Source organism: Ochotona curzoniae, unplaced genomic scaffold (genome assembly GCF_017591425.1).
Source record: "Ochotona curzoniae isolate NIBS_2020 unplaced genomic scaffold, NIBS_Ocur_1.0 contig_2692, whole genome shotgun sequence".
Lineage (NCBI taxonomy): Eukaryota > Metazoa > Chordata > Mammalia > Lagomorpha > Ochotonidae > Ochotona > Ochotona curzoniae.
The window spans coordinates 14,213,656-14,241,409 of record NW_024465556.1 but is presented as its reverse complement, the minus strand read 5'-3'; the positions used below and the strand labels follow the sequence as shown (position 1 = coordinate 14,241,409).

The 27,754-nt window shown below is 41.1% G+C and overlaps 1 protein-coding gene across 1 annotated transcript; it reads left to right on the top strand.

Annotated features, from left to right (window-relative positions):
* Nucleotides 1–26,237, top strand: SLC25A16 (solute carrier family 25 member 16). Its single transcript, XM_040975858.1, has 9 exons — nucleotides 1–141; nucleotides 4,385–4,477; nucleotides 10,876–11,009; nucleotides 11,807–11,870; nucleotides 12,564–12,685; nucleotides 12,918–12,984; nucleotides 19,467–19,629; nucleotides 22,875–22,943; nucleotides 24,594–26,237. Exons 1-9 carry the CDS (start codon nucleotides 21–23, stop codon nucleotides 24,748–24,750), a joined length of 990 nt encoding a protein of 329 aa, XP_040831792.1. The 5' UTR covers nucleotides 1–20; the 3' UTR covers nucleotides 24,751–26,237.
* The last annotated feature ends 1,517 nt before the right edge of the window (nucleotides 26,238–27,754 follow it).

Below are 27,754 nucleotides of genomic sequence, written 5' to 3'. Positions count from 1 at the left end.
CCTGCGCGGCCCTGTTCCGGATGGCAGCGGCGGCGGCCCGGGCCGCGGCCGACCCCGCTCCCGCGATGCCGCAGGCGGCCGGAGCCGGAGCGCCCACCGCCCGCCGAGACCTGTACTGGCTGCGCTCCTTCCTGGCTGGAGGTGGGTGTCCGCCCGCTGGACCTGGGCGAGCTCCTGGCCGCCGGCGCGGGCTGCGGCGGAGCGCTCGCAAGCAGCCGCTGTCCTGCCTCGTCCTGCTCCTCGTCACCTGGCTGTCAGGTCCCGGGCTCTGGGGGAGAAGCAGGACTGAACCAGAAAGCCGTCCTGAAAGGATAGCAGTGGAAATCCTTAGAAAAGCTCCGCGGTTTTAATGCAACCTGCCGGGCATCGCTTTCTTTTCTAAACACCGAGAGTAGTAGATTTTGCCGTTTGCTTAAAGGAAAGCTTTTGTTAAAGGTCAGCGTTTTTAAAAGACCGGTGGAAAACATGTGTTAAGTTCTACAACCAGAACTGTTCCCAATGATTGTATTACATTGCCAGACTCACTTGGTGTGACCGTGGCGCCCGGAGGTCCCTATGTGTTCCGCCTTCAGATAAAGAAACGTTTCAGTCTTCTTAGGGATATTTGTTCGTTTTGAAAAGCAGAGCAACATGGAGAGAGACTGAGCTCTCCTGTCCGCTGATTCACTCACCACCTTGGCCTGTAAACTGCAGGAAGCAGGAACTGCACAGGCCGCTCACACCTGGGTGCCAGGGACTTGAGCTCTGTCAGCTGCTGGGGGACTGTGTGCCACTGTGTGCTTGCTGCTTCAGTCTTTGTTGTCCCGTACTTGCTTGTCTTGAGTTGCTGTCAGTTGACACTGGGAGTTTAAAAAACTACTCTAGAGGACTTACGGAAACGTGAGACTGTAACACTCATACCAGGATGTTGTTCCAGGATCTTGTCCTTGATTGGCCCAGTCCTCACTGTTGATTTGGGAAATGAACCGGTGGATGGGAGTTTTCTTTCTCCCTTTTTCTTCCTTCCCTCTGTCCCTCTTTCCCTCTGCCTTTCAAATGCCAATAAATAAATATTCTTTAGTTGGTTTATTCTGAGAGGAGACCTTCATTCCTGCCAAGAATGTTGGGGTGCCCTCTATGTGCCTGCATATCCTTGACATATCTTGTAGAACAAAACAAAGATATTTGGTGCCCCCCCCCCATTCACATTGCTTGGGGAAATGTGGAGACAAAGACAGTAAACAGAATGAAAACGTAAGTTATATCGGATTGGGGAATGCACAAGAAGGGATATAAAAAGGAGAAGCAAGGCAAGTGGAGAAGGGGGGTGCATGCAGGATGAAATGGGGTGTGCAAACACTTGAGAAAGGAAGGCATTTAGCCAGGTGGTGTCTAAGGACGAGTGTTTCAGGTGGAGTGTGAAGCTAAAGCCAGACCTGCAGAGCTGGAGAAGGGATGTTCACGGTACAGCAACAGGGCCTACCACTGATGCAGCTGGTTTAGATTAGGAGAAAGGGGAGGAAAGAAGGAATGGAACTTGCATACCACACGAAAAGATTCTTTCATTATTATTTTCAAGATTTATTTATTGGGTCCAGCACAATGGCCTAGTGGCTAAATCCTTGCCATGCTGTGCTGGGATCCCATATGGGTGCTGATTCATGTCCTGGCTGCTCCACAAGCTCCCTGCTTGTGGCCTGAGAAAGCAGTAGAGAAGGCTCACAGCCTTGGGACCCTGTACCTAGGTGAGACCCAGAAGAAGCTCCTGCCTCCTGGCTGCAGATTGGCTCAACTCTGGTCATTGAGGCCACTTGGGAAGTGAACCAGCAGATGGAAGGTCTTTCTCGTTTCCTCTCCTTTTCTCTGTAAATCCACCTTTCCAATAAAAATAAAATCTTTAAAGCATTTTTATTTATTTATCTGAAAGCCAGAGAAACATTGGTTCACTCCTCCAAAGCCTGCAGCAGCTAGGGCTGGGCCAAGACCTAGGGCCCATCTCAGTTTCCCACTTGAATAGCAGGGGCTGATGTACTTGGGTCATGCTTCAATGCCTCGCAGGTGCGTTGAACAGGAAGCTGGATCGGAAGTGAAGCAGTAGGGACCAGTGTTATGATGCAACTGGTAAGGCCTCTGCTTGTTACACCAGCATCCCCGAGATGTCAGTTCAAATCCCAGGTACTTCACTTGTCATCCAGCTGCCTGCTAATGTGCCTGGGAAAGCAGTGAAAGACGGCCTCAGTGCTTGGAGTCAGTGAAGACTCGCGAGGATGTGGCTGTAACTAGAACCCTTGAGACTGCAGGGTTAGAGCTGCAGAGAGGAAGAGAAGACAAGGTTGGGCCCGGCATGATAGCATAGTGATTAAATCCTTGCCTTGCACGCCCCAGGATCCCATATGGTTGCTGGTTCTAATCCTGGCAGCCCTGCTTCCCATCCAGCTCCCTGCTTTTGAGCTGGGAAAGCAGTCGAGGACGGCCCAAAGCCTTGGGACCCTGCACCCACGTGGGAGACCTGGAAGAGCTCCTGACTCCTGGCATCGGATTGGCTCAGCTCCAGCCGTTGTGGCTCACTTGGGGCATGAACCACCCAACGGAAGCTCTTCCTCTCTATAGCTCCTCCTCTCTGTATATCCACCTTTCCAATAAAAATAAATAAATCTTAAAAAAAAAAAAAACAGAAGACAAGGTTGAAGTGGGGAAGGCTACTACTTGAGTATTTTTCCTAGGGTTGTTAAGAAGAAATTGGGGTTCATTTCTGGGCAAGTTGGATTTTGTGATGTTGATTAGAGACTGAACTTGTGTCTTGGGAATATATGTGACAGTGACACCAGTTGGGACTTAGCTACCAGTGGTGATAGAATGAACTGATAAGGTCACTTTGAAGAACTGAATAGTTGTCTATTAATATGGTGATCGTTTGCATATAATATAGACTTTTAAGGTAAATACCAAATCTATATTTCTGTTCATATAATCAGAAGTAGCTCATATATCTGTCAGTGCTGGAATATATAACTAAAATATAGGACAAAATGAAATGTGCAGTACTGAAGCCAATAAATTCTGCCTCATACAACAGTGTGGAAACTCCTAAGCAAAATGCTGTATAGAATCCATACACCAAGCAGTGAATACTGTGTTTTCATTTGCATATAACTTAAGATGTGGGGGCCTGGCATGAAAGCATAGTGGTTAACGTCCTCGCCTAGTGTGTGCCCGGGATCCCATATGGGTGCTGGTTCTAATCCTGGCAGCCCCACTTCCCATCCAGCTTCCTGCTTGTGGCCTGGGAAAGCAATCAAGGATGACCCAAAGCCTCAGGACCCTGTACCAGTGTGGGAGACCTGGAGGATGTTCCTGGCTCCTGGCTTTGCATTGGCTCAGCTCCAACCGTTGCAGTAGTTTGGGGAGTGAATCATCAGGTGGAAGATTTTCCTGTTTCTCCTCCTCTCTGTATATCTGACTTTCCAATAAAAATAAATAAATAAATAAATAAATAAAGATGTGAGGGCTGGCATTGGGACAGACCAGGTAAAGCCACTGCCTGTGACTGCCATTCCATATGGGTGCTGGTTTGTGTCCCAGCAGCTCTACATCTGATCCAGCTCCCTGCTAACAGCCTGGGAAAGGCAGCAGCAGATGACCGAAGTATTTTGGTCCTGACCGCCCTTGTGGAAATGAAGCTCCTGGCTCCTAATTTCTGGCTTTGCCCCTGTCGTTGCCAAGTGGGGAGTGAACCAAGGAGTGATGTAAGATCTCTGTCTCTCCCTTTCTTTTTTTAAGATTTATTTGTTTTTTTTTTTTTGAAAGGTCAGATAGAGGGGAGGAGAGATAGGGAAGAAGATCTTCCATCTGCTGATTCACTCCTCAAGTGGCTGTAACAGCTGGAGCTGGGGTGACCTGAAGCCAGGAACCAGGAGCTACTTATAAGTCTCCCACACAGGTGCAGGGTCCCAAGGTTTTGCGCCATTTTCAACTGCTTTCCCAGGCCACAAAGGGAGCTGGACAGGAAGCAGGGCTGCTGGGATTAGAATTGGCACTTATGTGGTATCCCAGTGGATGCAAGATGAGGACTTTAGCCACTAGGGTGCTGCACCAGGCCGAGGAGGACTTTTCCTTTCAGCTTTATTTTTTATGCATTTGAATGGTATAGTCCTGGTGAAGGACAGGCAGAGAGAGTGAGACATCCTGCGTGCGTTGTTTCACTCCCAAATGCCTGCAGTCGCCAGGGCTGGGCCATGCTGAAGGGGATTTCACCACTAGGCTCCCTTATCTTGCCCTATTCCTACTATTTTGCCCAAATTAGAGATCAGAAAGTTTACTGATCGAGCAATAATGATTTCTGTTTGGGACAGTTGTATGCGATTTTTCCCTGACCTTTTTACAATTTTTTTTTTTTTTTTTTTAGGTATTGCTGGATGCTGTGCCAAAACAACAGTTGCTCCTTTGGATAGAGTGAAAGTTTTATTGCAAGCTCACAATCACCACTACAAACATTTAGGTAAGTTATTTGATATTACAGGCAAAAATGACTGGAAATATTGTCCAGCTGTCAGTTTGATTTTCAGCTGTGAATTACAGTGGAGTGATGACATGAAAGGGAGTTGGCATTTTGTGGTAAATTTTGCAAAAGATGTTTCTCTGATTCATACAACTGATGTCATTTGCAGGAGTTGTGATATATATATTATTATAGGATTCGGATATTTTCCAAGCAAAAATCCTGGAATTATTGAGTAACTATGGTTTACTCGTTGGTATGAAGAAGTCATACTTTATAGACACCTATAACTGCTTAACCTGACTTTTAAATCCGGTAGTGATAAAAATGAGGTTTGATTAATGTAAAACTGAAATAATTACTCCTTTTAAATAGTTAAACCTTTTAGAAATCTTAGTATGAGCAGAACCTGATATAATTAGTATGCAGTTTGTTGTTACTTGTTCCATACAAGCATTAAAATATAGAGGATTAATATTATTGGTATAGGCACGCTAATAATTTAGCGTTGGTGGGAGCTGTCTTCCCTTGCTCCTTAAGGATTGATAACCATCATGAAGATAGCAGCTGTGTAGGTCAAAGACTTTATAACTGACAACCTCAGAGAAAACACATCCTGGGGAAGAATTGTAGCTGACACAGAAATTCAGAAAAGACTGTTTAGAATTTATATTAACACATCAGATGTAATCTTTGCATTCAAAGCCTACTTTGTTGGTGCCAGGATGACTGGCTTTGGTATTATTTTTTTCTTTTTGATGATTTATTTATTTGAGAAGCAGAGTGCCAGAGAAGGGGTTAGAGAGACAAGGAGACCGTGAGTGAGGAAAGATCTTCTGTCTTTGACTTCATTCCCGAAATGGCCACAGTGGCCAGGTCTGGCCTCAAGCCTGGAGCTACAAACTCCATTCAAGACTTCTGTTTGGTTGGCAGGGAGCCAAGTACCTGAGTCATCATCTGAGGCCAGCTAGGTTACATTACTAGGAAGCTGGCTTAGAAATGGAATAACCAGGCCCAGTGTGGTAGCATAGCAGCTAAAGTCCTCATATTACATGCACCAGGATACCATATGGGTGCTGGTTCTAATCCTGGCAGTTCCACTTGTCATCGAGCTCCCTGCCTGTGGTCTGGGAGAGCAGTTGAGGATGGCCCAAAGCCTTAGGACCCTGCACCTGCTTGAGAGACCTGGAGGAAGCTCCTGGCTTCGGACTGGCACAGCACTGGCTATTGTAGTACCTTGGGGAGTGAATCATCGGATGGAAGATCTTTCTCTCTGTCTCTCCTCCTGTCTGTCTGACTTTCCAATTAAAAAAAAAAATGGAATGATCAGTTCTGTCACTTGCACTTAGATAGCTATGCTATTGGTGTCCCAAACAGCAGCACAATTACACATGCTTTTAAAATAATTTTTTACAAGTTTTTAAAAAAGTTTGGCAATATGCATCAAAAATCTTGCAGTATATATTATTTTGCTTTTTTCTTTAAAAAAAAAGATTTAATTATTTTTATTGGAAAGTCAGATTTACAGAGAGAAAGAAAGATCTTCTTTCTGCTTGTTCACTCCCTAAGGGGCAGCAATGACCAGATCTGAGCTGATCTGAAGCCAGGAGCCTCTTCTAAGTTTTCCATGCAGGTGCAGGGTTCCAAGGCTTTGGGCTATCCTCTACTGCTTCCAGAGGCCACAAGCTGGGAGCTTGAAGGGAAGTGGAGCAGCTGGGATAGGAACCAGCACCTACATAGCATCCTGGAACGTGCAATATCAGGATTTAGCCACTAGGCTAACATGCCAGTTTTTTTGTTTGCTTGTTTTTATTTTTTTAATAATCTTACATAGTTGATTAGAGTACAAAGGATCAAGGGCTACAGGAAAGTGGGTAATACCATTGTTTCCACATTATTTTTTTTTTCTAGATCTGGGGTAAGAGGGGAAACAAAGGGAGAAGCCCCACCCAGCCTCCCACCCATCCCAGGTCCCCAATGTGGGGCATGCTCCAAGGGTCCTGCTCATGCAGTTTTGATAGTTCAACAGTTCTGAATTGCTGCCAATCTCGCTCTTCCAAGCATGATGGAATCTATTCAGAATCCACTGGCTGACATAGTCTCTTCATGGTCTTGTCAATGTTTTTAATACAAAGGACGGCTGTATTTAAAAATGACAGCACACACACACACAAACAACTGTATCTGAATTCACCAGTGAGTTCTGTATCTTCCCATGTTTGTGAACAGAAAGGCTCAGACGTTGGAATTTAAGAGATGATAAAAATTTGCCATGGAAGAAATCGATGCTTATCTGTTCTCTGTGTTGAGGGCGAAAGTGGTTAAATACAACAGCACAGGGTGTCTTACAGTGGCCTGACATAGGAATGTCTGCACGGGATTGTTTCTGCCTCCGACCTCTGCATGGTCATGTGTGTGGTTTTGTATTCTAATTTGTAAACAGTAGATCTTATAATCACATTAGATTTCACGCTCTGTGGGACTGTGTGCTACATGCTACAGTGTATCCAAGGCGTCCAAAATACCCAAGAGAATTCCTAGAGTGCGGCAGTGAACTATTGAGATACCACTTGGAGTGTTGAGCATGGCTTTTAATTTAGTACTTTAAAATATTTTTTGGATATTTTGTTCTAGATATTTCCTTTCTTATATGTATAAAAGAATTCCTAAAAGTTTGATTGTTTATTTTTTATTTGTTTTTGAAGATTTTTTTATTTTAAGAATTACACAGGTCTTCCCTCTGCTGGATCACACCATAGGTGGCTATAGTGGCCAGTGCTGGGGCAGAACTGCTTTTTGTTTGTTGTTTACAATCAGATTTATTGTGAGAATGGGTATAACAATCATTGTTTTACTGGGAATTTATACGTTAGAGTCAGTTTCAGTGTTGGTTTTCTTTTTGAACTATGATAAGTGCCACTTGAATGAACAGAATAGACAGTTACTCCCTAAATCCTAAAGATCCTTTAGCTCTGACTTGGTAATATTGAAAAGCCTCCCTCTTTGTAGTTTCCCAAGTAAGACATGAGCTGATGTGGATGCCCAGATGAGCACTTTGACTGGAGTCAGAGTACACTGTACCTATTGCTGTTAAACACAAAAACCAGGGCCTGGGTGGACCATGCTGGATAGGGTGGTGTCACCTGTTGGCATATGTAAGGACTGAGTTTGGGAGCAGGATCGGCTGATCTAAGCCATGGCACCAGTGGGTTTGCATGAGAATCAACTAGGATTTCGACTGAGTCAGGCTATGCTGCTGCATAAACTGGCATGTGCAAAAACTAGGCCTGGAGGTAGGCCTGGTGGGGTAGTTAGGGGTTACCCCGAGTAGACTGTGGCACCTGCTGGTATGCATGAGGACTGGGTCTGTAGCAAGCTGGCTTGGGTGGGTTGTAGCACCTGTTGGTTTGCGTGAGATCTGGGGCTAGGGATGAACTGACCAGGCAGCTGCATCTACTGGTATGTATGTTGGCTGGTATAGGTGATAGACCACACTTGACCCTGCTCTGATTGGTGCACACAAGAGTCAAGTCTGAGGTCACCCCAGGAGAGATTTCTTGGGGATTTCCCAGGTGGACTACTGGACTAGAACCTGGCCACAGGGAAAATCACAGCCTGTGTGATCCAAGCTTGGAGTGCATATATCAGGACTGGTTTTTCTCGGTTGCTGGTGCCTGTGTAATGGGTAACATGTCTAGATGTATACAAGGGATACGGCAGCCAGGTCACCTAGTCCAGCAGGGGACATCAACTGCCTCGTCAAAAGGTAGAAAGCAGAACAGATTGGATAGTTCTCTTGCCAAGCTTTGCAGCATGCTGCTTGGCCTGGGGATGCACTGAGGTGGACTTTGTCAACCAGTAGACCTTGGAAAGATTGTCTCAACTTTGAAGCGAAAAAACTGATAACGTCTCAGGGTTATTAAGACCAAGCAAGCAACACCCTCAGAACACTTCTCCTCACATCAGCCCTCTAAGATGTCATCAGAGGACTGTCCCCCATCCCAGGGGACAAGGAGCAACTCTGTCCTCCTCCTTCCCTGTGGACACGGGAGAAAAAAAAAGACTGAAGCATGTCTCACCTACCTTCCTCCATTCCTAACCCCCTCACCCTCATCAGAAGCCCACATGGATATGCATCCGTCTCAATATGTAAATAATATTAGAAATATAATTTTCTCCCCCGAGAAACTGTTGAATTTATCTGGACAATAAGATGCTGAACTCTATGCTTGGTATACACTTGTAATGAAAGAATCTTGACTGAATTTGAAATGTAATACAGTAACAAGGTGGAGGACTCCACCATGGTGGGAGGGTACGGGGAGGGGTTGGGGGAATCCCAGAGCCTATGAAACTGTGTCACATAATGCAATGTAATTAATAAAAAAAATTTCAAAAAAAATTTTTTTAAAGATTAATTTTTATTGAAAAGTCAGATATACAGAGAGGAGGAGAGACGGTGAAAAAGATCTTCCGTCCGATGATTCATTCCCCAAGTGAGCGCAACAGCCGATGCTATGCCAGTCTGAAGCCAGGAGCCAGGAACGTCTTCCAGTTTTCCCACACGGGTGCAGGGTCCCAAGGCTTTCGGCTGTCCTCGACTGCTTTCCCAGGCCACAAGCAGGTAGCTGGAGGGGAAGTGGAGCTGCCAGGATTAGAACTGGCACCCATGTGGGATCCCGGGCGTGTTCAAGGTGAGGACTTTAGTCACTACGCTACCGCACTGGGACTGGGATTTTTATTTTTTTAGGTTTGATTTCAATTTGAATAGAGTAAAGAGAGGGAGACACAGAGTTAGAGAGACAGTGGTCTTCCATCTGCTGATTCACTCCCCAATGACTGCAGTTGCTGGTCTTAGGCCGAGCTGAAGCCAGTGCCTGTGTCCACCTCTGAGTGTTCCAAGTAGCAGGGCACCAAAGTGGTGGTCTGTTTTCTGCTGGTTTTCTAGGCGCGTTAGCAGAGAGCTGATTCGCAAGTAGAGAAGCCAGTGGAGAAGTGACTCAAGTCAGTGCCAATATGGGATGCTGGCCTAACAGGTGGCAGATTAACTTGCTATGCTATGACACTGTTCCCAGAAAGAGACCTTTTTCTTTTCTTCTTTTTTTTTTTTTAAAGATTTATTTATTTTTGGAGGGTGGACACAGTACCGTAACTGTTTAATTCTTCATCTTCAAGTGCCAGCATGTCATATGGGCATCAGTTCACATCCTGGCTGACCTACTTGCCATCTAGCTCCCTGGTTTTAGTGTGGGAAAGCAGCACAGGATGATCCAAAGCCTTGGAACCCTGCACCAACATGGGAAAGCTGGAAGAAGCTGCTAGCTCCTGGCTTCCAATCTGCTCAGCTCCAGCCGTTGTGATCGTTTGGAGAATGAGCCAGCAATGCAAGATCTCTCTCTCTGTCTCTCAATCTCTGCAAATTTTCCTTTCCAATAAAAATAAACAAATAAATCTGAAAAGAAAAAAAGATTTGTTTGTATTATTATTAGACAGGAAGATCTCCTATCTGCTGGTTCACTTTCCAAATGGCTGCAATGGCCGAAGCTGAGCTTACCTAAAACAAGGAGCGTCACACCAGCTCCAGAAAAGAGATCTTCTATCCCCTACCTAGCTCACTCCAAAAGTGACTGCAACAGCCAAGGTTAGACCAGGTCAAAACCAGGAGGCAGGGATTCCATCCTGTTCTCCCACGTGGGAACCCAAGTACTTGCACTATTTTCTGCTACTTTCCAAACCTCATTAGTAGGGAGGTAGCTCATAGTTGAGCACTTGGGATTTGAACTGGCACCCCAGTATGGGATGTCAATGTTGTAAGCTGCTGCAGAAAAGGCTGCATTATAATGCTCGCCTCAAGGTTTATATTTTTATATGAGGTGTGTTTATATAATTTGGATGTTGTCTTTTAAGAGGCTTAACTATTTTTATAACATTTGCTATTTATACAATTCCTATAACATAATTATATTGTACATGACAGTGAGCTTTTTAAAAAAAGTTTTTATTTTTATTGGAAAGTCAGATTATGCAGAGAGGAGAGACGGAGAAGACGATCTTCTATCCAATGAGAGGAAGCTTTTCCATCTGATGATTTACTCCCCAAGTGGCTGCAACAGCTGGAGCTGAACCAATCCAAAACCAGGAGTTGGGAGCCTCTTCCGGGTCTCCCATATGGGTGCAGGATCAGCTGTCCTCCACTGCTTTCCTAGGCCACAAACAGGGAGCTGGATGGGAAGCAGTGCTGCTGGGATTAGAACCAGCACCCATATGGGATCCAGGTATATACAAGGCGAGTACTTTAGCTGTTAGTCCATGTTGCTGGGCCCAACAGTACACTTTACTGGTGATTGTGAAGACAGTTTTTGCATTTCAATACTGCTTTTCTTAAATCCTTAAAATAGGAGTATTTTCTGCATTGTGTGCTGTTCCCAAAAAGGAAGGATACCTGGGATTATATAAAGGAAATGGGGCCATGATGATTCGGATCTTTCCCTATGGCGCAATCCAGTTCATGGCATTTGAGCATTATAAAACGGTGGGTGAACTTTTCTGTTTTATGGTTTTTGTGGTGCTGACTTACCCAGGCATCTGCTCTTAATTTTAAAGTTATTTTGAATACATTAGTTAAAGTGGCTTCTTTAAGTAGTAAGATTTGAGATAGTTTAAGTTTTTAAGTGTAGTTGTTTCTGATGAGTAAATTCTTTATGTTCATACTTAGGCAGAAAAGTCAAAATATCTTTAAATAATATAAAGATAAATCCATAAAATTTTAATTGCCTTTTAATATACTAAAAGGCTCCTTGATTTTAAGAGAGAAACACTGTTTCTTTGAGCTTTTTATGAAGTAAAATTGTGAAATCCTATTGTGAAAGTATATTTTGTGGCGTCGATGGTGAGGTGGTCACCTGCAGTACCAGCTTCCTGATTGTCCGGTCCATCTCCCTGCTCCTGTGCCTGAGAAGGCAGCTGAGCGTGGCCCAGCTGCTTGGGCCCCCGCACGCTTGGGGAAGACCTGGGAGAAGTTACTGCGTCCCAACTTTGGTCTGGCCCGGCTTGGGCTGTGATGCCCATCTGGGTAGTCAAACATTGGGCAGAAGATCTTTTTCTAGGTTTGTCTTTTTCTCTCTGTGTAAACTCTGCCTTTCAAGTGAATAAACAAATCCTTGAAAAAAGAAGGGCTATCAAATGTGATATAACTGCCCAGAATATTATGCTAATTAAGTATTTTTCCCCTTGTCTGGTAATTCTTTTGAAATTAAGTCATCATTATTAGGCAATGAATGGGTAATATTTTAAAAATATCTCATTTAATTCAGTGTTTTCTGTTTCCAGTTAATTACTACAAAGCTGGGAGTTTCTGGTCATGTGCACCGGTTATTGGCTGGATCTATGGCAGGTAAGAGGAATAGGTGTATTTTATTTCTGACATTGTTCTCTATTAAAATAAGTAGGTTTAGATAATACATGTAACATTAAATAGCATACCACTCATTTGTTTATTTTTCTTTTTTATTGTTATTATCACATCACACATTTGTTCTCGTTCTATACTTAGTAATACTTATACAGGAAATCAATATCCCAACTCATAGAGAAAACTTTACAATGGATAGTAAGGAATAATCTAAATATATAACTATAGAAAAAGCATATAGTCCTTTTAACAATTCTGCTTGGTAAAAATTTATCTCTTTTCCTCTTCAAAAAGATTTTTAGATTCATTTTTGTCAATTTGAAAGGCAAAGTGACCGAGCAAGAGGGAGAGACAGAAAGACAAAGACCTCATCTGTGTGCTGATTTACTTCCCCAAGTGACTTCAATAGCCAGAGCTGTGCCATCCTGAAGCCAGAAGCCTGGAGCTGCATCTGGGTTTCCCATACAGATGGGAGGGACCCACGCTCTCGGGTCGTCTTCCTCTGCTTTCCCAGATGCATTAGTAGGAAACTGGATCAGAAGCATGTCAGCCAGGTCTTGAACTAGAACTTTGATATGGAGCGATCACAATGCAGATGGCACGTTAAGCGGCACCGCCACAGTGCAGGGCCCTAACAGACTGCTTTCTACATTGAATTTTCTGCCTTCTTCTCAGGAATGACCGCAGTTATCTGTACTTACCCTCTTGACATGGTCAGAGTACGCCTAGCATTCCAGGTGAAAGGAGAGCACACCTATACAGGAATTATTCATGCCTTCAAAACAATTTATGCAAAGGTATTTCAAATTTACCTTCCTCATCTAAAACATGTCTTTTTGTGGTTCAAAAATGTTTAGAGGCCTTTCTAAGTGATTATTGTCTTACTTGATAATTTACGAAACACACCATTGTGTTTTGGGGGTTTCTGGAATATTGATTTCAACATCATGTGTGCATTTGTTCTTTGAAGTCTATCATATTGAGCGTAGTGTGAGCTAATCTCACGTCTAATTCTCCTTCACTTGACAGGAAGGTGGCTTCTTGGGATTTTACAGAGGTCTCATGCCTACCATATTAGGAATGGCTCCCTATGCAGGTATGTTTCCAGCTGGGCAGAATCCTCACAGAGCGTGCACTTCAGGTGTGTCGCCAGTTTTCTTCTGAAATGGTTGCGCGAAAAGAAGCTGTCTGAAACATGCTTTTGCTTAAGACATGTTGAAAATTATGGTCCATATGTTGTCACTTAATAATGTAGATGTGAATATAATCTAATGTACAGGGAGTAAAAATTGTGCTTCTACTATTTTTCTTCGTATGTGAGCTAGTTGTGGTGTTGTGTTTATATACCCTTAGGTAAGATGAATGCTAAGGATTCTGTTTTTGTAAATGTATTAATTAGATATATGAATTGAAACGTGTTCTCCTCATCATAATTAGTGAAGACCTTTTATAATGGAAAGTTTACAAGTTATAGAAAAGTAGAAATAAGAAAAATAAAGATTTTGTAGTTCCTTAATTTCCACTGTTACCTTGTGTATTTTTCTGTTTTTTAACTTTATGAGAATAATGTGAATATGCATATTTTCATAAAAAAGTGATATAGAGTGTTGTGCTCATTACCCAGTCTCCCCAGGAATGATGTCTTACCACGCTGCAGTACAAAGTCACAGCTAGAGTAGTGACGGGAAAATAGTTAAGACAAAATAAGTCCATCTTGTTGCCTTGTATAGATACACCCTCCTTATGCTTTTTCCTAACTCCTGGCAACCATTGATGTGTCTTTTCAGTTCTGTGTATAAAGTTTCATATCAAGAGTTTATATAAATGATATCATATGGTATATGAGCTTTGGAGATTTTCCTTTTGCTTACCATTAAGCCCATGGAAATTGACCCCAATAACATATTAGTTTGTCCTGATTTCTCAGTATTGTTCTGCTTCTTTTCTTTTCTCAGATGCATTGCATTTCCAGGATTTATCCATGTTGTGTACAACTGCTCATTCATGCCTCCAGCTGTGTAATTAAACTGGTTCAAGAGTTTATTTTTGGAGGATATATGTAGGAGCAGAGTTTCTGGATATTAAAAACTGAATAAAAATGATTGCAATTTTTATATTTTTTAATACCCATTGGTATTACAGGAATTAAAAATTTGTGATTTTTTTTTATGAAATTTGGTATGAGAAGTGATTTATGGTGTAGATGTTTGGCTTAGTGGTTCAGCCGGATTAGGACAGGCTGCATTGCAGATGCTGGGTTTGATTCTCCAGCTCCTGGTTTTCTCTTCCTGATGTTGCAGAACCCAGGGTACAGTGGCAGTGGCACAGGTTGTTGGGGGGGTTGGGGTCGAGCTTCTAGCTTCTAGCTCCTGGCATTGCCCAATCCTTCTGGCCAATTTGTTCATTTAAAAAATTACTGGTATTTATTTTAAAAATTATTGGTATTTTGAATGAAATTTCAAGCAAGTCTTAAATGTTTTTTGTTAAATACATTTATAGAATTCGTTTAAGTTTTTTTGGTGTATCTTTTAGACAATTAGACTGAGTTAATTTGTATGTAATGGTATTCTAATTTTTTTACTTATTAATGTTAATAGTGAACAACCTTGTTATTGTTGGTGCTTTGGGTTTTCTATAAAGATAATCACATCCTGTGCAAACAACAATGCTTTTATGACTTCCATCCCAATCCTTATTTCCTAGCATTTATATCTTACTCTACTTGCTAAAGACAGTGTCACAGTGAATAGAAGTAATGATAATGGACCTTTTGATTTGTGTGTGATATTCAGAGGAATGTTTCTAACATAATGTCTATTTTAGTTTTTAGCATATGTTGTTAGGTCAAGGAAATTATAAGAATTTTTGTTTGAGTTGGTGTTAAATTGTATCAGATGCAGTTTCTATACCTATTGAATGACCCTAAATATTCTGTTTTGATCTGTTAATATTATAAATGACATTAGTAGATGTTCTAATGTCAAATTCCTTTGAAATCATCTCAAGCTGACTATGACATAATGATTTTTTTAACTACCCAGCTCCATTCAGTTTGTTTTTAGGAGTTTTACATGTATATATCTCAAATTTAAATGCATTTCCTTTCTCAGGAAGAAATTTTTTTTTAGATGATTAAGATTATTTCCTCAGCATTTTTATTGTGGGGTGATTTTAAAATATTAATTTCTTGAATGGTTGCCCTCTTATTCAGGCTCTGTTTGTCATCGAATCATTTTTAATAATTCATATCTCTTTTTACCAACTTATACTTGGCCATTCTGCATTAGTTTTGAACTTATAAATTTTCCTTATTCATTTTTTACATTTTGTTTATTTATATTCTTGTCCTATTTTTCATTTTTGTTTTATTACTGATTATTGCAAAGGACCAAATTTTCTTTTTCCTAACCTATGTTGATTTCTTATTTGTTGATTTTTCTTTTTCATTATTTCCTTCTTTCATGTCAATTTGTCGAGCTCTCCAGTTGGGTGTGCACCGCCTGAATTTCTGTCTCTTGTCCTCCCTAATTACATCACTTTTTTCTACATACTGCTTCAGCTACCTCCCATGGGTTGAAATTTTTTTTTTTATTTTTGCTGTATCTTTTGAAAATATCAAACCTTTTAAAAAGTACAAACATGTATGTCCTATCTCTCTCACATAACTTCAACAATGACCACTTTTGTTTAATCTGCTTCCTTCGTTATTTCATCTACCTCCATCCTAAGTTTTTTTTTTAATTTCACTTAATTCTCTCTCTTTTTTGAGATTTTAAATTTATTTTTATTGAAAATGCAGATTTACAGAGAGGAGAGACAGAAAATTTCTTCCATCTGCTGGTTCTCTCCACAACCACAAAGGCTGGAGCTGAGCTGATCTGACTCTGGGAGCCTGGAGCCTCCTCTGGGTCTCCCACACAGGTGCAGCGGTCACTCCAAGGACTTGGGCTATCCTCCAATGCTTTCCCAGGCAACAAACAGGAGCTGGATCGGAAGTGGAGTAACCAGGATTTGAGCCACTGCCCATATGGGATGCGAGCACTTGCAGCTGGAGGATTAGCAAGTTAAGCTATGGTGCCGGCCATCCACTTGATTCTTTTTTTCACAATATTTTGATATTGAGACCAGCACTGTGGTGTAGTAAGCTAAACCTCTGCCTTTGGCAGTATACCAGGTAGCTCTGGTTTGGATCTCAGCTTCTACACTTATGATCTAGCTTCCTGCCAATGGCCTGGAAAAGCAACAAAAGTTAGCCCAAGTGATTGGGTCTCTGCACCCATATGTGAGAACATGAGGTTCCTGACTTCTGGCTTTAGGTTGGCTCACCATTATCCAATTTGGCCATTTGAGGAGTGAACCAGTGAGAGGAAGTTCTGTCTCTTTTTCTCCTTTTATCTCTGTAACTTTTTCAAATTAAAATAAATAAATGTTTTTAAAAACTGTTGCCATGTAGTTCTGTATCCTTTTTTTTTTTTTAAAGATTTATTTATTTTTTTATTACAAAGTCAGATATATAGAGAGAAGGAGAGACAGAGAGGAAGATCTTCTGTCCGGTGATTCACTCCTCAAGTGAGCGCAATGGCCGATGCTATGCCGATCCAAAGCCAGGATCCAGGAACTTCTTCCGGGTCTCCCACACAGGTGCAGGGTCCCAAAGCTTTGTGTCATCCTTGACTGCTTTCCCAGGCCACAAGCAGGGAGCTGGATGGGAAGTGGGGCTGCCAGGATTAGAACTGTTGCCCATATGGGATCACGGGGCATTCAAGGCGAGGACTTTAGCTACTAGGCCACGCTGCCGGGCCCTTAAAAAATTTTTAAATGAAAGCAAACCGATTGTTGTTTTTCTGTATGTAAGCCCGGGGCATTTGAGCTATCTGTTGAGATGTCAGCTTTGTGTCCTGGACTGCTGGGTTCAGTACCTACCTCTACCTGGCTTTACCACCTGGCTAAAGTGAACCCTTGGGATATGAATGCTTAGGTAATTATGTCCCTGCCAACCATGAAGGAGACCAAGATTGTTCTTGACTTTCAGGTTTGACCTTTTGCAACTCCAATTGTTGTGGGCTTTTGAGGAGCAAACCAGCAGATGGGGATTCTTCCTCTGTTTCTCAAACAAATATACGTATAAAATTAAAAACAAAAAGAAAAGATTAAGGGAACTGATATTGTGATGCAGTAGGTTAAGCCACTGCCTGTGATGCTAGCATTCCTTATGAGCTCAAGACCTCGCTACTGCACTTCCAACCTGGCTCCCTACTAATGTGCTTGGAAAAGTAGTAGGAAATAGGCCAAGTGCTTGGTTCCCTGCCACTCACATGGGAAACCCGGATGGAGTTTCTGGTTCCTGGCTTTGACCTGGCCTAGCCCCGCCTGTTGAGGCCATTAGGGGAGTGAAATAGTGGATGGAAAAAAGTCAGTCAATCTCTTTACTATATTGCAAAAAAAATTTTTTTTTAAAAACAGATTACATTATTTGATTGAGTAAATATTGAAGTAGGAAGACATTCTAAATCTGTGGAGGGGCATCCCTTGTGGCTCAGTGTGATCCAGCAGCAGTTTCCAATGCTGGCATCCCATTTCACACCACTGGTTAGAGTCCTGGCTGCTCTGCTCCGATCCATGTCTTTTATAATGCGATGGGAAGCAACAAGTGGGCATCCAGTGTTTTGGGCTCCTGCCACACACATTGCAGTCCTGACTGGAGTTCTTGGCTCCTGGTTTCAGTCTGGCTATGCCTTGCTGCTGCAGGCATTTGAGAAATGCACTGGCCAATGGAAGTTGTTTCTTTTCTGTGTCTTCCTATCTGTATCTTTCCAATAAAAAAAAATTTGTTTTAAAGATTTGTTTTATTTTTATTAGAAAGGAGGATATACAGAGAGGAGAGAGAGAGGAAGATCTTCCATCCGATGATTCACTCCCCAAGTGAGCGCAACGGCCAATGCTATGCCGATCCGAAGCCAGGAGCCTCTTCTGGGTCTCCCACGCGGGTACAGGGTCCCAAAGCTTTGGGCTGTCCTCGACTGCTTTCCTGTGCCACAGGCAGGGAGCTGGAAGGGAAGCGGGGCTGCTGGGATTAGAACCAGCGCCCATATGGGATCCTGGGCATGCAAGGTGAGGACCTTAACCACTGCGCCATCGCGCCGGGCCCAAATTTTTTTTCTTAAAAATCTTTTTTAAAAAAAAGTATATTATCTTAAAATGTAAAATTATAAGAAATTTGCGAGAAGCATACAATTATATATTGAAGTGTTATACTGGTCTGCATATTTGTTATTTCTTATTCTTCAATGTCAAGTATTTTTTCAAATATATTATTTCTTTTTTTGTCTTCTAAAAAAGATCTATTCACTTATCTAAAACGCAGAATTACAAAGAGAGAAGGGTAGAGGAAGGTTGCATATGCTGTTTTACTCCCAAATGGCTGCAACAGCAATGGTTAGGGCATGGTCCAGCCAAAACCAGGAGCCAGGAATTTCTTTCAGGTCTCCTATGTGGGTGTGATGATCCAAGGACTTGAGTCATCCTCTGTTTTTCCAGATTCGTTAGTAGGGAACTTGATCAGAAGAGGAGCAGCCGGAATTAAAACTGACATCCAGGGCCTGGCTTAATATTCCTGTGGCTAAAGTCCTCTCCTTGAACCCACTGGGATCCCATATGGGTGCCGGTTCTAATCCCAGTGGCCCTGCTCCTATCCAGCTCCCTGCTGGTGGCCTGGGAAAGCAGTTGAGGACGGCCCAAGGCCTTGGGATCCTGCACCCAAGGGAGAGACCTGGAAGAAGCTTCTGGCTCCTGGCTTTGAATTGGCTGAGCTACATCCGTTGCGGCCACTTAGGTAGTGGACCATCAGATGGAAGATTTTCCTCTCTGTCTCTCCTCCTCTCTGTATGTCTGCCTTTCCAGTAAAAATAAATGAATCTTAAAAAAAACCCCCAAAAACCCTAACATCCATATGTGATGCTGAGTCACAGTGCTAGCCCCTCAATATTTTTTTTCAATTTAGTAGATACAAAGATATCTTGAGTTATGCTTAGTTGATAGGAATTCTTGAATTTAACTTTTAATTTTCTTAATAAATGACTTTAATGGTTCTATTTAGCAATTAGCAACTGTGTACTATATTTATTTGATTCTATGTGTTTGTGAGCCAGTTTGAACATTTTCCTTTTGATCGTAGTTCTTTGAAGGCCGAATTAGACACTGAATTATAATACTTTTATTTTTACTCCTGAATTTGCCGTTTTCTAACATCATTACCATCATTGTCATTTATAGTTATAATTACTAATCGTGAATTTAACTTTTATTCATGTGAAACCTTGGAGAACTGTTGAGTAGCTTTCTATTTACCTACTAACTCCTTCATGCCTTAAATTACATATTAATGTGTAAAATACTATGCTCTTTTTTTATAGGTGATAATTTTGTCATATTATTTATAGCCATTAAGTCAGACTCACAACAGAAAACATAAAATATATAATTAGATCCCTTGAGTTAAGTGGTTATTATGTAAGAATGGTGACTTTCACAGCTCATATTCTGTTAAGCATTATGGTGAATTTATATTTTGTTTTTCAGGTGTTTCATTTTTTACTTTTGGTACCTTAAAGAGTATTGGGCTTTCCCATGCTCCTACCCTTCTTGGCAGACCTTCATCAGACAATCCTAATGTCTTAGTTTTGAAAACTCACATAAACTTACTTTGTGGTGGTGTTGCTGGAGCAATAGCACAGACAATATCGTAAGTTCCTTCATCAACTTAATTCAAATTACAGTGGCCCAATCCCGAGTTTCAGCATTGGTTAATAAGTTTAATTTTTTCTAATAATTGCTCACAAATGAAACAATGGTATTGATCCATTTTTCATATGTATGTGCACTTGAAGTTTAGAATAAATAATTACATATAGATTGGCCCAGTCTGAATCCATTCCATTATCTGTGCTTATTTAAAAGAAAAACTTTACTTTCCATTTGTTTTTTTAATGAAGTTGCTTTAATAAAGTTTCCCAAACTTGTCCTACCTAGTGTGTACATGCATTAGGAGGCCTGGCTTTTCTTGTATTAAAGCTGGAAGGCCTACTTTGTGCCCAACAGTGTACTAGCTGTTAGGAGAATCAGGAAAAACAAAGGTGCTGCCTTGACAAACAAGGGTGCTGTCTTATATGACAGTAGCATTGTGACCGAGCTAGAGATCCGACAATATTGAAGGAACACTGTTCCCTCCTAGATTGTAATAGGAGGGATGACTTCACAGAATTGCCTGGAACAAGATAGGTGACCAGGGTGAGATAAAAAGTGGCCGGAATAATAAGAAGCAGGAGTAATTCAGGAACAGGAAGAAGATAGTGACTGAGAGGGGTATCCTGAAAAAACAGGAAGCCAAGAAGGAAGTGGTAACGTCACAAAGAACCGAAAAGAAGTACCCAATGGGCAAAGAATTAACGGAGGATAAACTGGATGTTCATCAGATTTTAAGGGTTTTCTTCAGAAAGACTTGGTGTATTGTATCAGACTGAGAGCAAGCAAAAAAGGGGTATGACTTACTTGCTTGTGAAATGTTACAGATCCTTCCTTCTCTGTCTCTCTTTCTCTCTATAAATGTTTCTTTCCAACAGAAATAAATTGTTAAAAAACAAAAAAGGAAGTGTTACTTGCAGAGGTATATAACCTCCAGCTATTCTGATTCTTGGTCTTGTTGCCTCTATTCACTATTCATTTCCAGCTTTGATCCTGTAAGTATTGTGTGGCCCACTTCTTTTCTTAAATTTTATTCTGTAACTGTTGGCTTTGAATCCAGTGGCTCCCTTAGTTCTTTCACCATGTCCCAGCTGTCCTCATTCTGGGCTGTTTTCACAGAACCTTCTCCTGGCAGTCATCCTCACCGAACTCCCTTTTCCGATATCTCACTGTCTCCTCTTCCAGTCCCTGTGGATGGATTTGTTAAGGTTCAGCCAGACACTAATCCTCTGCTCATCCCAGAAATATCTGGGACAGCTCATCTGGCTGGATGGTTTTAGAGGTCACCTCGGTATAGATAACTACCTCTGTCTAAGTCTATTACTGACTTATAATGATATATATCTGATAAGCTCCTTGGACTTCTGCTCTCTGTGCAGATGCCGTTTTTCAAGTATTACCTTCTTGTATTTTTCTTTGTGACAATCCTCCACTCCTATCTCCTCTATTCTTAATGTGACTTGTTTATTTTTGGTGTGTTGTGCTTGTGCGGTGACCATGCTACTCCTCCCTGTGTTGTTTAGATGTTAGTATGTATGCCACTGAAGGACGCTCTCTCTCTGATGTTGCTAACCATCAATCCTGGTGACTTAAAATCGATTTTTGTAGTGTGCACATCCAGAAGCCCTGCTAGATCTGTTAAAACATTGTCTACCATGCTATTTTCTTTCGTCTCCACCATTACTTTGCCAGTCTGGACCTTGTCCACTTGCTTTCTTATATTCTCTCCTTCATACGTCTTTTTAGGAGGTTTTTGGTCTTTTTATCCCCATAAGGCTTTTTTCTCCCTTCCCCCCCCCCTTCAGTCAGCAAAAAATAATTCCTGGAGATATTATTGAGGTGCGTAGAGAGCTTCAACCATAAGTAACATTACTTCTTAAGTTGTTGTGCTTCATTCAAGTTTCTTCTTAATCACAATCATTTCATCGTAACTTGGAGTGTGTATAAGCATATATAGTTACTGTTTTGACATTGTCACTTTTGCATATATTAGATACCATGAAGAGTGTCAAATGGGAAGATGAGAAGCAGTTTTGTAACATTGAGAATTTCTCTATGGCTCAGTTTTTTGAAAGCTTTTGATATTGACATTGGGATACTAGCACCTACTTCATGAAGTTGTGAAGGTGAAATGAGATAGTGGACTTAACTAGCACAGGATCTGACACAAGCAGTCAATAGCAGCAGAATCAGTGATTTTAATCTAAACTACAATCCTACTGCTAAGAGATACCCTTTACATTTCAGGCATTGCTGTCATTTTCTCTGTCTTTGAAATGCAGTTACTTGTGAGATTAATTTTAATTCTCACGGAAAATTTTGTGTTGTTCTTTTTGTGTTGTTTTGCAGTTTTCTTTCTTTTTTTTTTTTAAAGATTTATTTTATTTTTATTGGAAAGGTGGATATACAGAGAGGAGAGACAGAGAGCAAGATCTTCCGTCCAATGATTCACTCCCCAAGTGAGCGCAATGGCCAATGCTATGCCGATCCGAAGCCAGGAGCCTCTTCCGGGTCTCCCACACGGGTGCAGGAGTCCCAAAGCCTTGGGCCGTCCTCTACTGCTTTCCCGGGCCACAGGCAGGGAGCTGGATGGGAAGCAGGGCCACTGGGATTAGAACCAGCGCCCCTATGGGATTCCGGGTGTGCAAGGCAAGGACCTTAACCACTGCGCCATCGCGCCGGGCCCTGTTCTGCTGTTTTCAAGGGGACTCGCTAAATACTTTTTCAAATAATAGTTCTGAACTGTGGCTGACTACCTCCGGTGGGCATTTGGTAATGTTGGGAGACGTTTTTGGTTGTTGCAAATGGGAGCATGCCATTGGCATGTAGTGAGCAAGGCTAGGGCTGTATTAAATTTCCTCTAATGCACAGGACACTCCCCTAGGGCAAAGAATTAACTACCCAGTAGTACCGCTGTTGAAAAACCCTGTTTTAGAGTTGTAGGTACCCAGTTTGTTTTCTTCAGAAAGCTGCATTTAATTTTCAGTTGAGGAATGACTAGAAGCTGGTACTGTGTTGATAGGACAGAAAAATTCTCTAATTAGGTTATAGGGCCCCACATAAGCAAGGCAAGGAGACCCTAAGATTGTTCATCAGTTTCATTCTAGTACATATATCCTGGCTCCCCAATTAACTAGACAGTTGTAGAACACATTCTTTTCTAGCTTATGGAAGGCTGTGCATTTAGTACTTGTTGAGTAAAACACTAAAAATTATATATATATGTCTTTATGCCTCTCGTTTTAGCTATCCATTTGATGTAACTCGTCGGCGAATGCAGCTGGGAACTGTTCTTCCAGAATTTGAAAAGTGCCTGTAAGTTCTCCATAGGTTTAAGAAATGTAATGTTGGTGCCCATATGGTGGCATAGCATACTAATCCTTCACCTGCACTACTAGCATCCTGTATGGGCACAGTTCCAGTCCCAGCTGCTCCACTTCAGATCCAACTCCCTGTTGATAGTCTGGGAAAGCAGCAAGCAAAGGGCGGCTTGGCACTCTGGGTCCCTGTACCCAAGTGGGAGAGCTGAAAGAAATTTCTAGTTCCCAGTTTGCACTGGTTCAGCTCCGGCCATTTGAGTAATGAACCAGTGGATGGAAGACCTCTGTCTCCGAAACTCTGACTTTCAAGTAAAAATAAATGAATCTTAAAAAATATATGTATATGTATAATATTTCATGTCAGTAGGAAGACAGGACTTTGATCTCACCAGCAGTCTGATGCTTTTGTTTATCTCTTGTTGTATAATTTGGTAAATTTCTAAGGTTTCAACTTTGGATTCTCATATGAAAAAATATATTTAATAGAGTAATTTTCTCAAACATTTATTTTATTTATTTGAAAGAATTACAGAGTGAGAGGGAAAGACAGAGAGATTTTTCATCTACTGGTCTACTGTCCAAATGGCTGCAATAGCTGGAGCGGGTCTGTCCAAAGCCAGAAGCCTGGAAGTTTTGAGTTTCCAGTGTGGGTGCAGACTTCTTCTGCTGTTTTCCCAGGCACACTAGCGAGGAGCTAGATCAGAAGTGAAGCAGCCAGGACTTGAACCGGTGCCCATATGGGATTTTTTTTTGAAAGGCAAATGTACAGAGAGGATCTTCCATCTGCATGTTCACTCCCCAAGTGGCTGCAATAGCCAGAGCCGAGCCGATCCGAAGCCAGGAGCCAGGAACCTCTGCCGGGTCTCCCACGTGGGTGCAGGGTCCCAAGGCCTTGGGCCATCCTAGATTGCTTTCCCAGGCCACAGGCAGGGAATTGGCTGGAAAGCAGAGCTGCTAGGACATGAACCTGTGTTTGTATGGGGTGCTCGCACTAGCAAGTAGAGGACTAGCTGTCGAGCCATAGAACAAGCCCCAAATAAATTTTTTTTTGTACAAATTAAGTTTAAATCAATTCTGTGAAACAGAAGTATCATGTGAAGTACATGTATACTTAAAAAATTTCAGATAGCCATATTATTTAAAATGGTAAAAGAAGCAAGTAAGAAGCAGCAGATGGTAACTCTCTGTTTTTCATCCTCTCTACCTCTTGAATAAATCAAGAAAAATGAAAAATAAAAATTTGATTTGAATCCTAATTTTTAAAAGTATTTTATTTATTTGAATGACAGAATTATGGAGTTGGTAGTATGGACAGCAGAAGGAGAAAGAGAAATCTTCCATCTGCTGTTCATATCCTTAATGGCCAGAGCAGCCAGAACTGGATCACTCTGAATCCAGGAGCTGGTAGCATCTTCTGGGTCTCCCATGTGAGTGTGGGTGCCCAAGCACTTGGGCCATTTTGCACTGTTTTCCCAGGCATATTAGCAGGGATCAGAAATGGAACAGCCAGGTCCCTAACCAATGCCCATATGGAATATGAGCACTGTAGCTGGTGGATGTAGCTGCTATACCATAGCACCAGCCCCTAAAAGTTTTTCTTCTTGAATGGGCGTAGACATGTCATTATCCAACCATTGTCTTTCAGTACCATGCGGGAGACTATGAAGTATGTCTACGGACACCACGGAATTCGGAAAGGATTATATCGTGGTTTATCTCTTAATTACATCCGCTGTGTTCCCTCCCAAGCAGTGGCTTTTACAACTTATGAACTTATGAAGCAGTTTTTTCACCTCAATTAAAAATAGCTGTGGTTTCTTTTCCTTAATAAACTATCAGAAGGTGAAATAAAGACATTAATTATGAGGGGAACATTATTTGAAGGGGATGTTTACCCCCTCACAGGAGGCACTGGTATGTTAGTACTTGATTTTAGCTTTTTTTCATGACAAATCAAAAGCACTTACCATACTTTTGAGTGCCAAACATTATATTTTAGAGGACCGAGGAACTATTCCTAAACTGATGCTGGCCTATCAGTTAGGCTATTTGGAACATTTTAAAAGTCTTATTTGGAAGTAGAGTTAGCTTCACAGGGGACTCCAACGAGTTTCCATCAGGTTTTTCATGCTGTTCCAAGCTTTTAATTGTCATCATGTTTTTTTCTGAAGACTGTAACATTGTTTATTATAATGGAAATGAGTGAGCTTGGTCATAATGTAAAAGAACAATGAGAACTGACTTTTTAAATATTTTAAAATATAGCCAGCATGGAAGTATTATTCTTCTCTCTGTTCCATTGGAAAAAAGGACATTTTTCCTTCTTTTTTTTTTTTTTAAGTAAGATAGGTATTATATTTAAAAAGTAGCCATGTAGCAACTAAAAAAAATGAAGTATAAGGTCTTGCTCAAATGTTGTTACCAAGTACTTTGTGTGATTTGTGAGTGTTTTTAAAAGTTGAATATATTATTCTGTGAGGAAAAAGTTAATGTATTTTCCTAAGGCAGTAATAATTCATACGGAATAGATCTGGTTAGAAAGCAGAATAATACAATAAATATGTTTTTGTTAGATGATTTGAATATGTGGTAAATATTTAATTTAAGTGGACTGTGAAATATCCACTAATGTACATGTGAATATCAAAAAATGTTTCTAAGATATTATGTCAGGATATATCAACTGGTTCTTCCATGTAACATAATTTAAGTGTAATAGAAACCTAAATGGGAATGTAAAATATGATTTAAATGGCAATCCTTTGTATTAAGAAAATGGATTCAAATGTAAGATTTCCATTACTGCATTGTAATGTTTTATTATAAGCATGCTAGAAATGTGTGCAGAACATTTAAAGTTTTATCTTTAAATATAGTGATTTGTAGAATTGATGTGATTTTTAAGACCTTGAAAAATTAAGTTGAAAGTATTATTTCTGTATCAATTTTTAGAATTTTTTGCATAAAAGATTTGTGGTCATACTTCAGTAAAAGTTGAAATTGATTTCATTTTCAATCTTTAAGACTAAATGTGTATCTTTATATGATTTTTTTATTATTATTTCATTTTATGACAGTTTCATAGGCTCTGGGATTCCCCCAACCCCTCGCCAAGCCCTCCCCCGATCTTTGTCTGATTTATACTTGTATCAGCAGTTGGAAATTACCTGTGTTCCTGAAATTATTTTACATATTTTAATTTCTGGGTCACATTGTAACTATTATTATTAAACCTTAAGATAATTTAGTATAAGTATCTGTTATATTATCAATAAAATGAAATTGCAAATATTTTTAAATAAAAATTTGAATTCTATGTTCAAAATACATAGTATATTAAAAATAAACTTTATGTTTTCAAAGTATCTTTTAACTATTTATATTACTGAAGCAAAAAATGCTCAAGATAAGTTAGAATGGAAGAATATTTAAAAATGGTGCCCGTGGTTTTGTCTGATTTATTTCTTATTGATAACCATCATGCATTTTTCCAGATATTCTAAAGATTAGAAATGTATTTCATTTTTGATCTTCATTGTTCCTCCTCTTTTCTGTCTTTCCGTGAGTGCAGCCCTTGGTAGATTTTAGAATGGGAAAGAACATGTTATTAGCTTTAGTTCCCAATATTTGCCTATATGCAAGTAGAGAGGTTTAGCTGTCAAGTGCTAGATATGTAATAGTTATTTTGCTCGTTTACACCAGGATAATAAACATCTGTTTATTTAGCACTAATAGTTCTAGGCATTCTGTCAGCATTACGGGGGATTTTCCTTGAGACGCCTATAGCTAAACTTGCAGTCAAGCATTACAGTCTGCATAGTGTCTAATACTGGTTATTTTTTAATGTAAGAATTATTTATTTTTATTGCAAATTCAGATGTATACAGAGAGGAAGAGAGAAAGAGAGGAGGAGAGACAGAGAGGAAGATCTTCCACCTGATGATTTACTCCGCAAGTGACCCGAGCTGAGCAGTCTGAAGCCATGAGCCAGGAGCTCTTCTGAGTCTCCCGTGTGTGCAGGGTCTTAGACCATCCTCTTCTGCTTTCCCAGGCCACAATCAGGCAGCTGGAGGTGAAGTGGAGCAGCTAGAATACAAAACAGTGCCCATATGTTATCCTGGTGGATCCAAGACAAGGATTTAGCTACAAGCTATTATCCCAGACCCCATTTTTTTTTCTTAAAGATTTATTTAGTTGGGCCCTGCGTGATAGCTTAGTGACTAATGTCCTTGCTTTGAACACGCCAGGATCTCATATTGGCGCTGGTTCTAGTCCCTGCTGCCCAGCTTCTCATCCAGCTCCCTGCTTGTGGCCTGGGAAAGCAGTTGAGGACGGCCCAAGGCTTTGGGACCCTGCACCTGTGTGAGAGACCTGGAAGAGGCTCTGGGATCCTGGCTTTAGATTGGCTCAGCTCCAGCCATTGTAGCCATTTGGGAAGTGATCCATCTTATGGAAGATCTTCTTCTCTGTATATCTGACTTTACAATAAAAATAAAAAACATCTTAATTTTATTTACAATTAAGAAGATTTATTTAATTAACTTGAAAGTCAAATATATTGAGGGGAGTGATCTTGGTTAGTTCACTCCCCAAGTGACCACTTCAAGCTTAGCTGTGCCCATCTGAAGTTGGGAGCCAGGAGCTTTTTCTGGATCTCTTACATGGTTGCAGCAGCCCAAGGCCTTGAGTCATCCTCTGTTGCTTTTCCAACTATTAGCAGGGAGCATGATTAAAAGTGGCACAGCCCAGACATGAACCTGTACCTATATGAATGCTGGTGCCAGAGGCCGGGGAGTAATTTGCAGT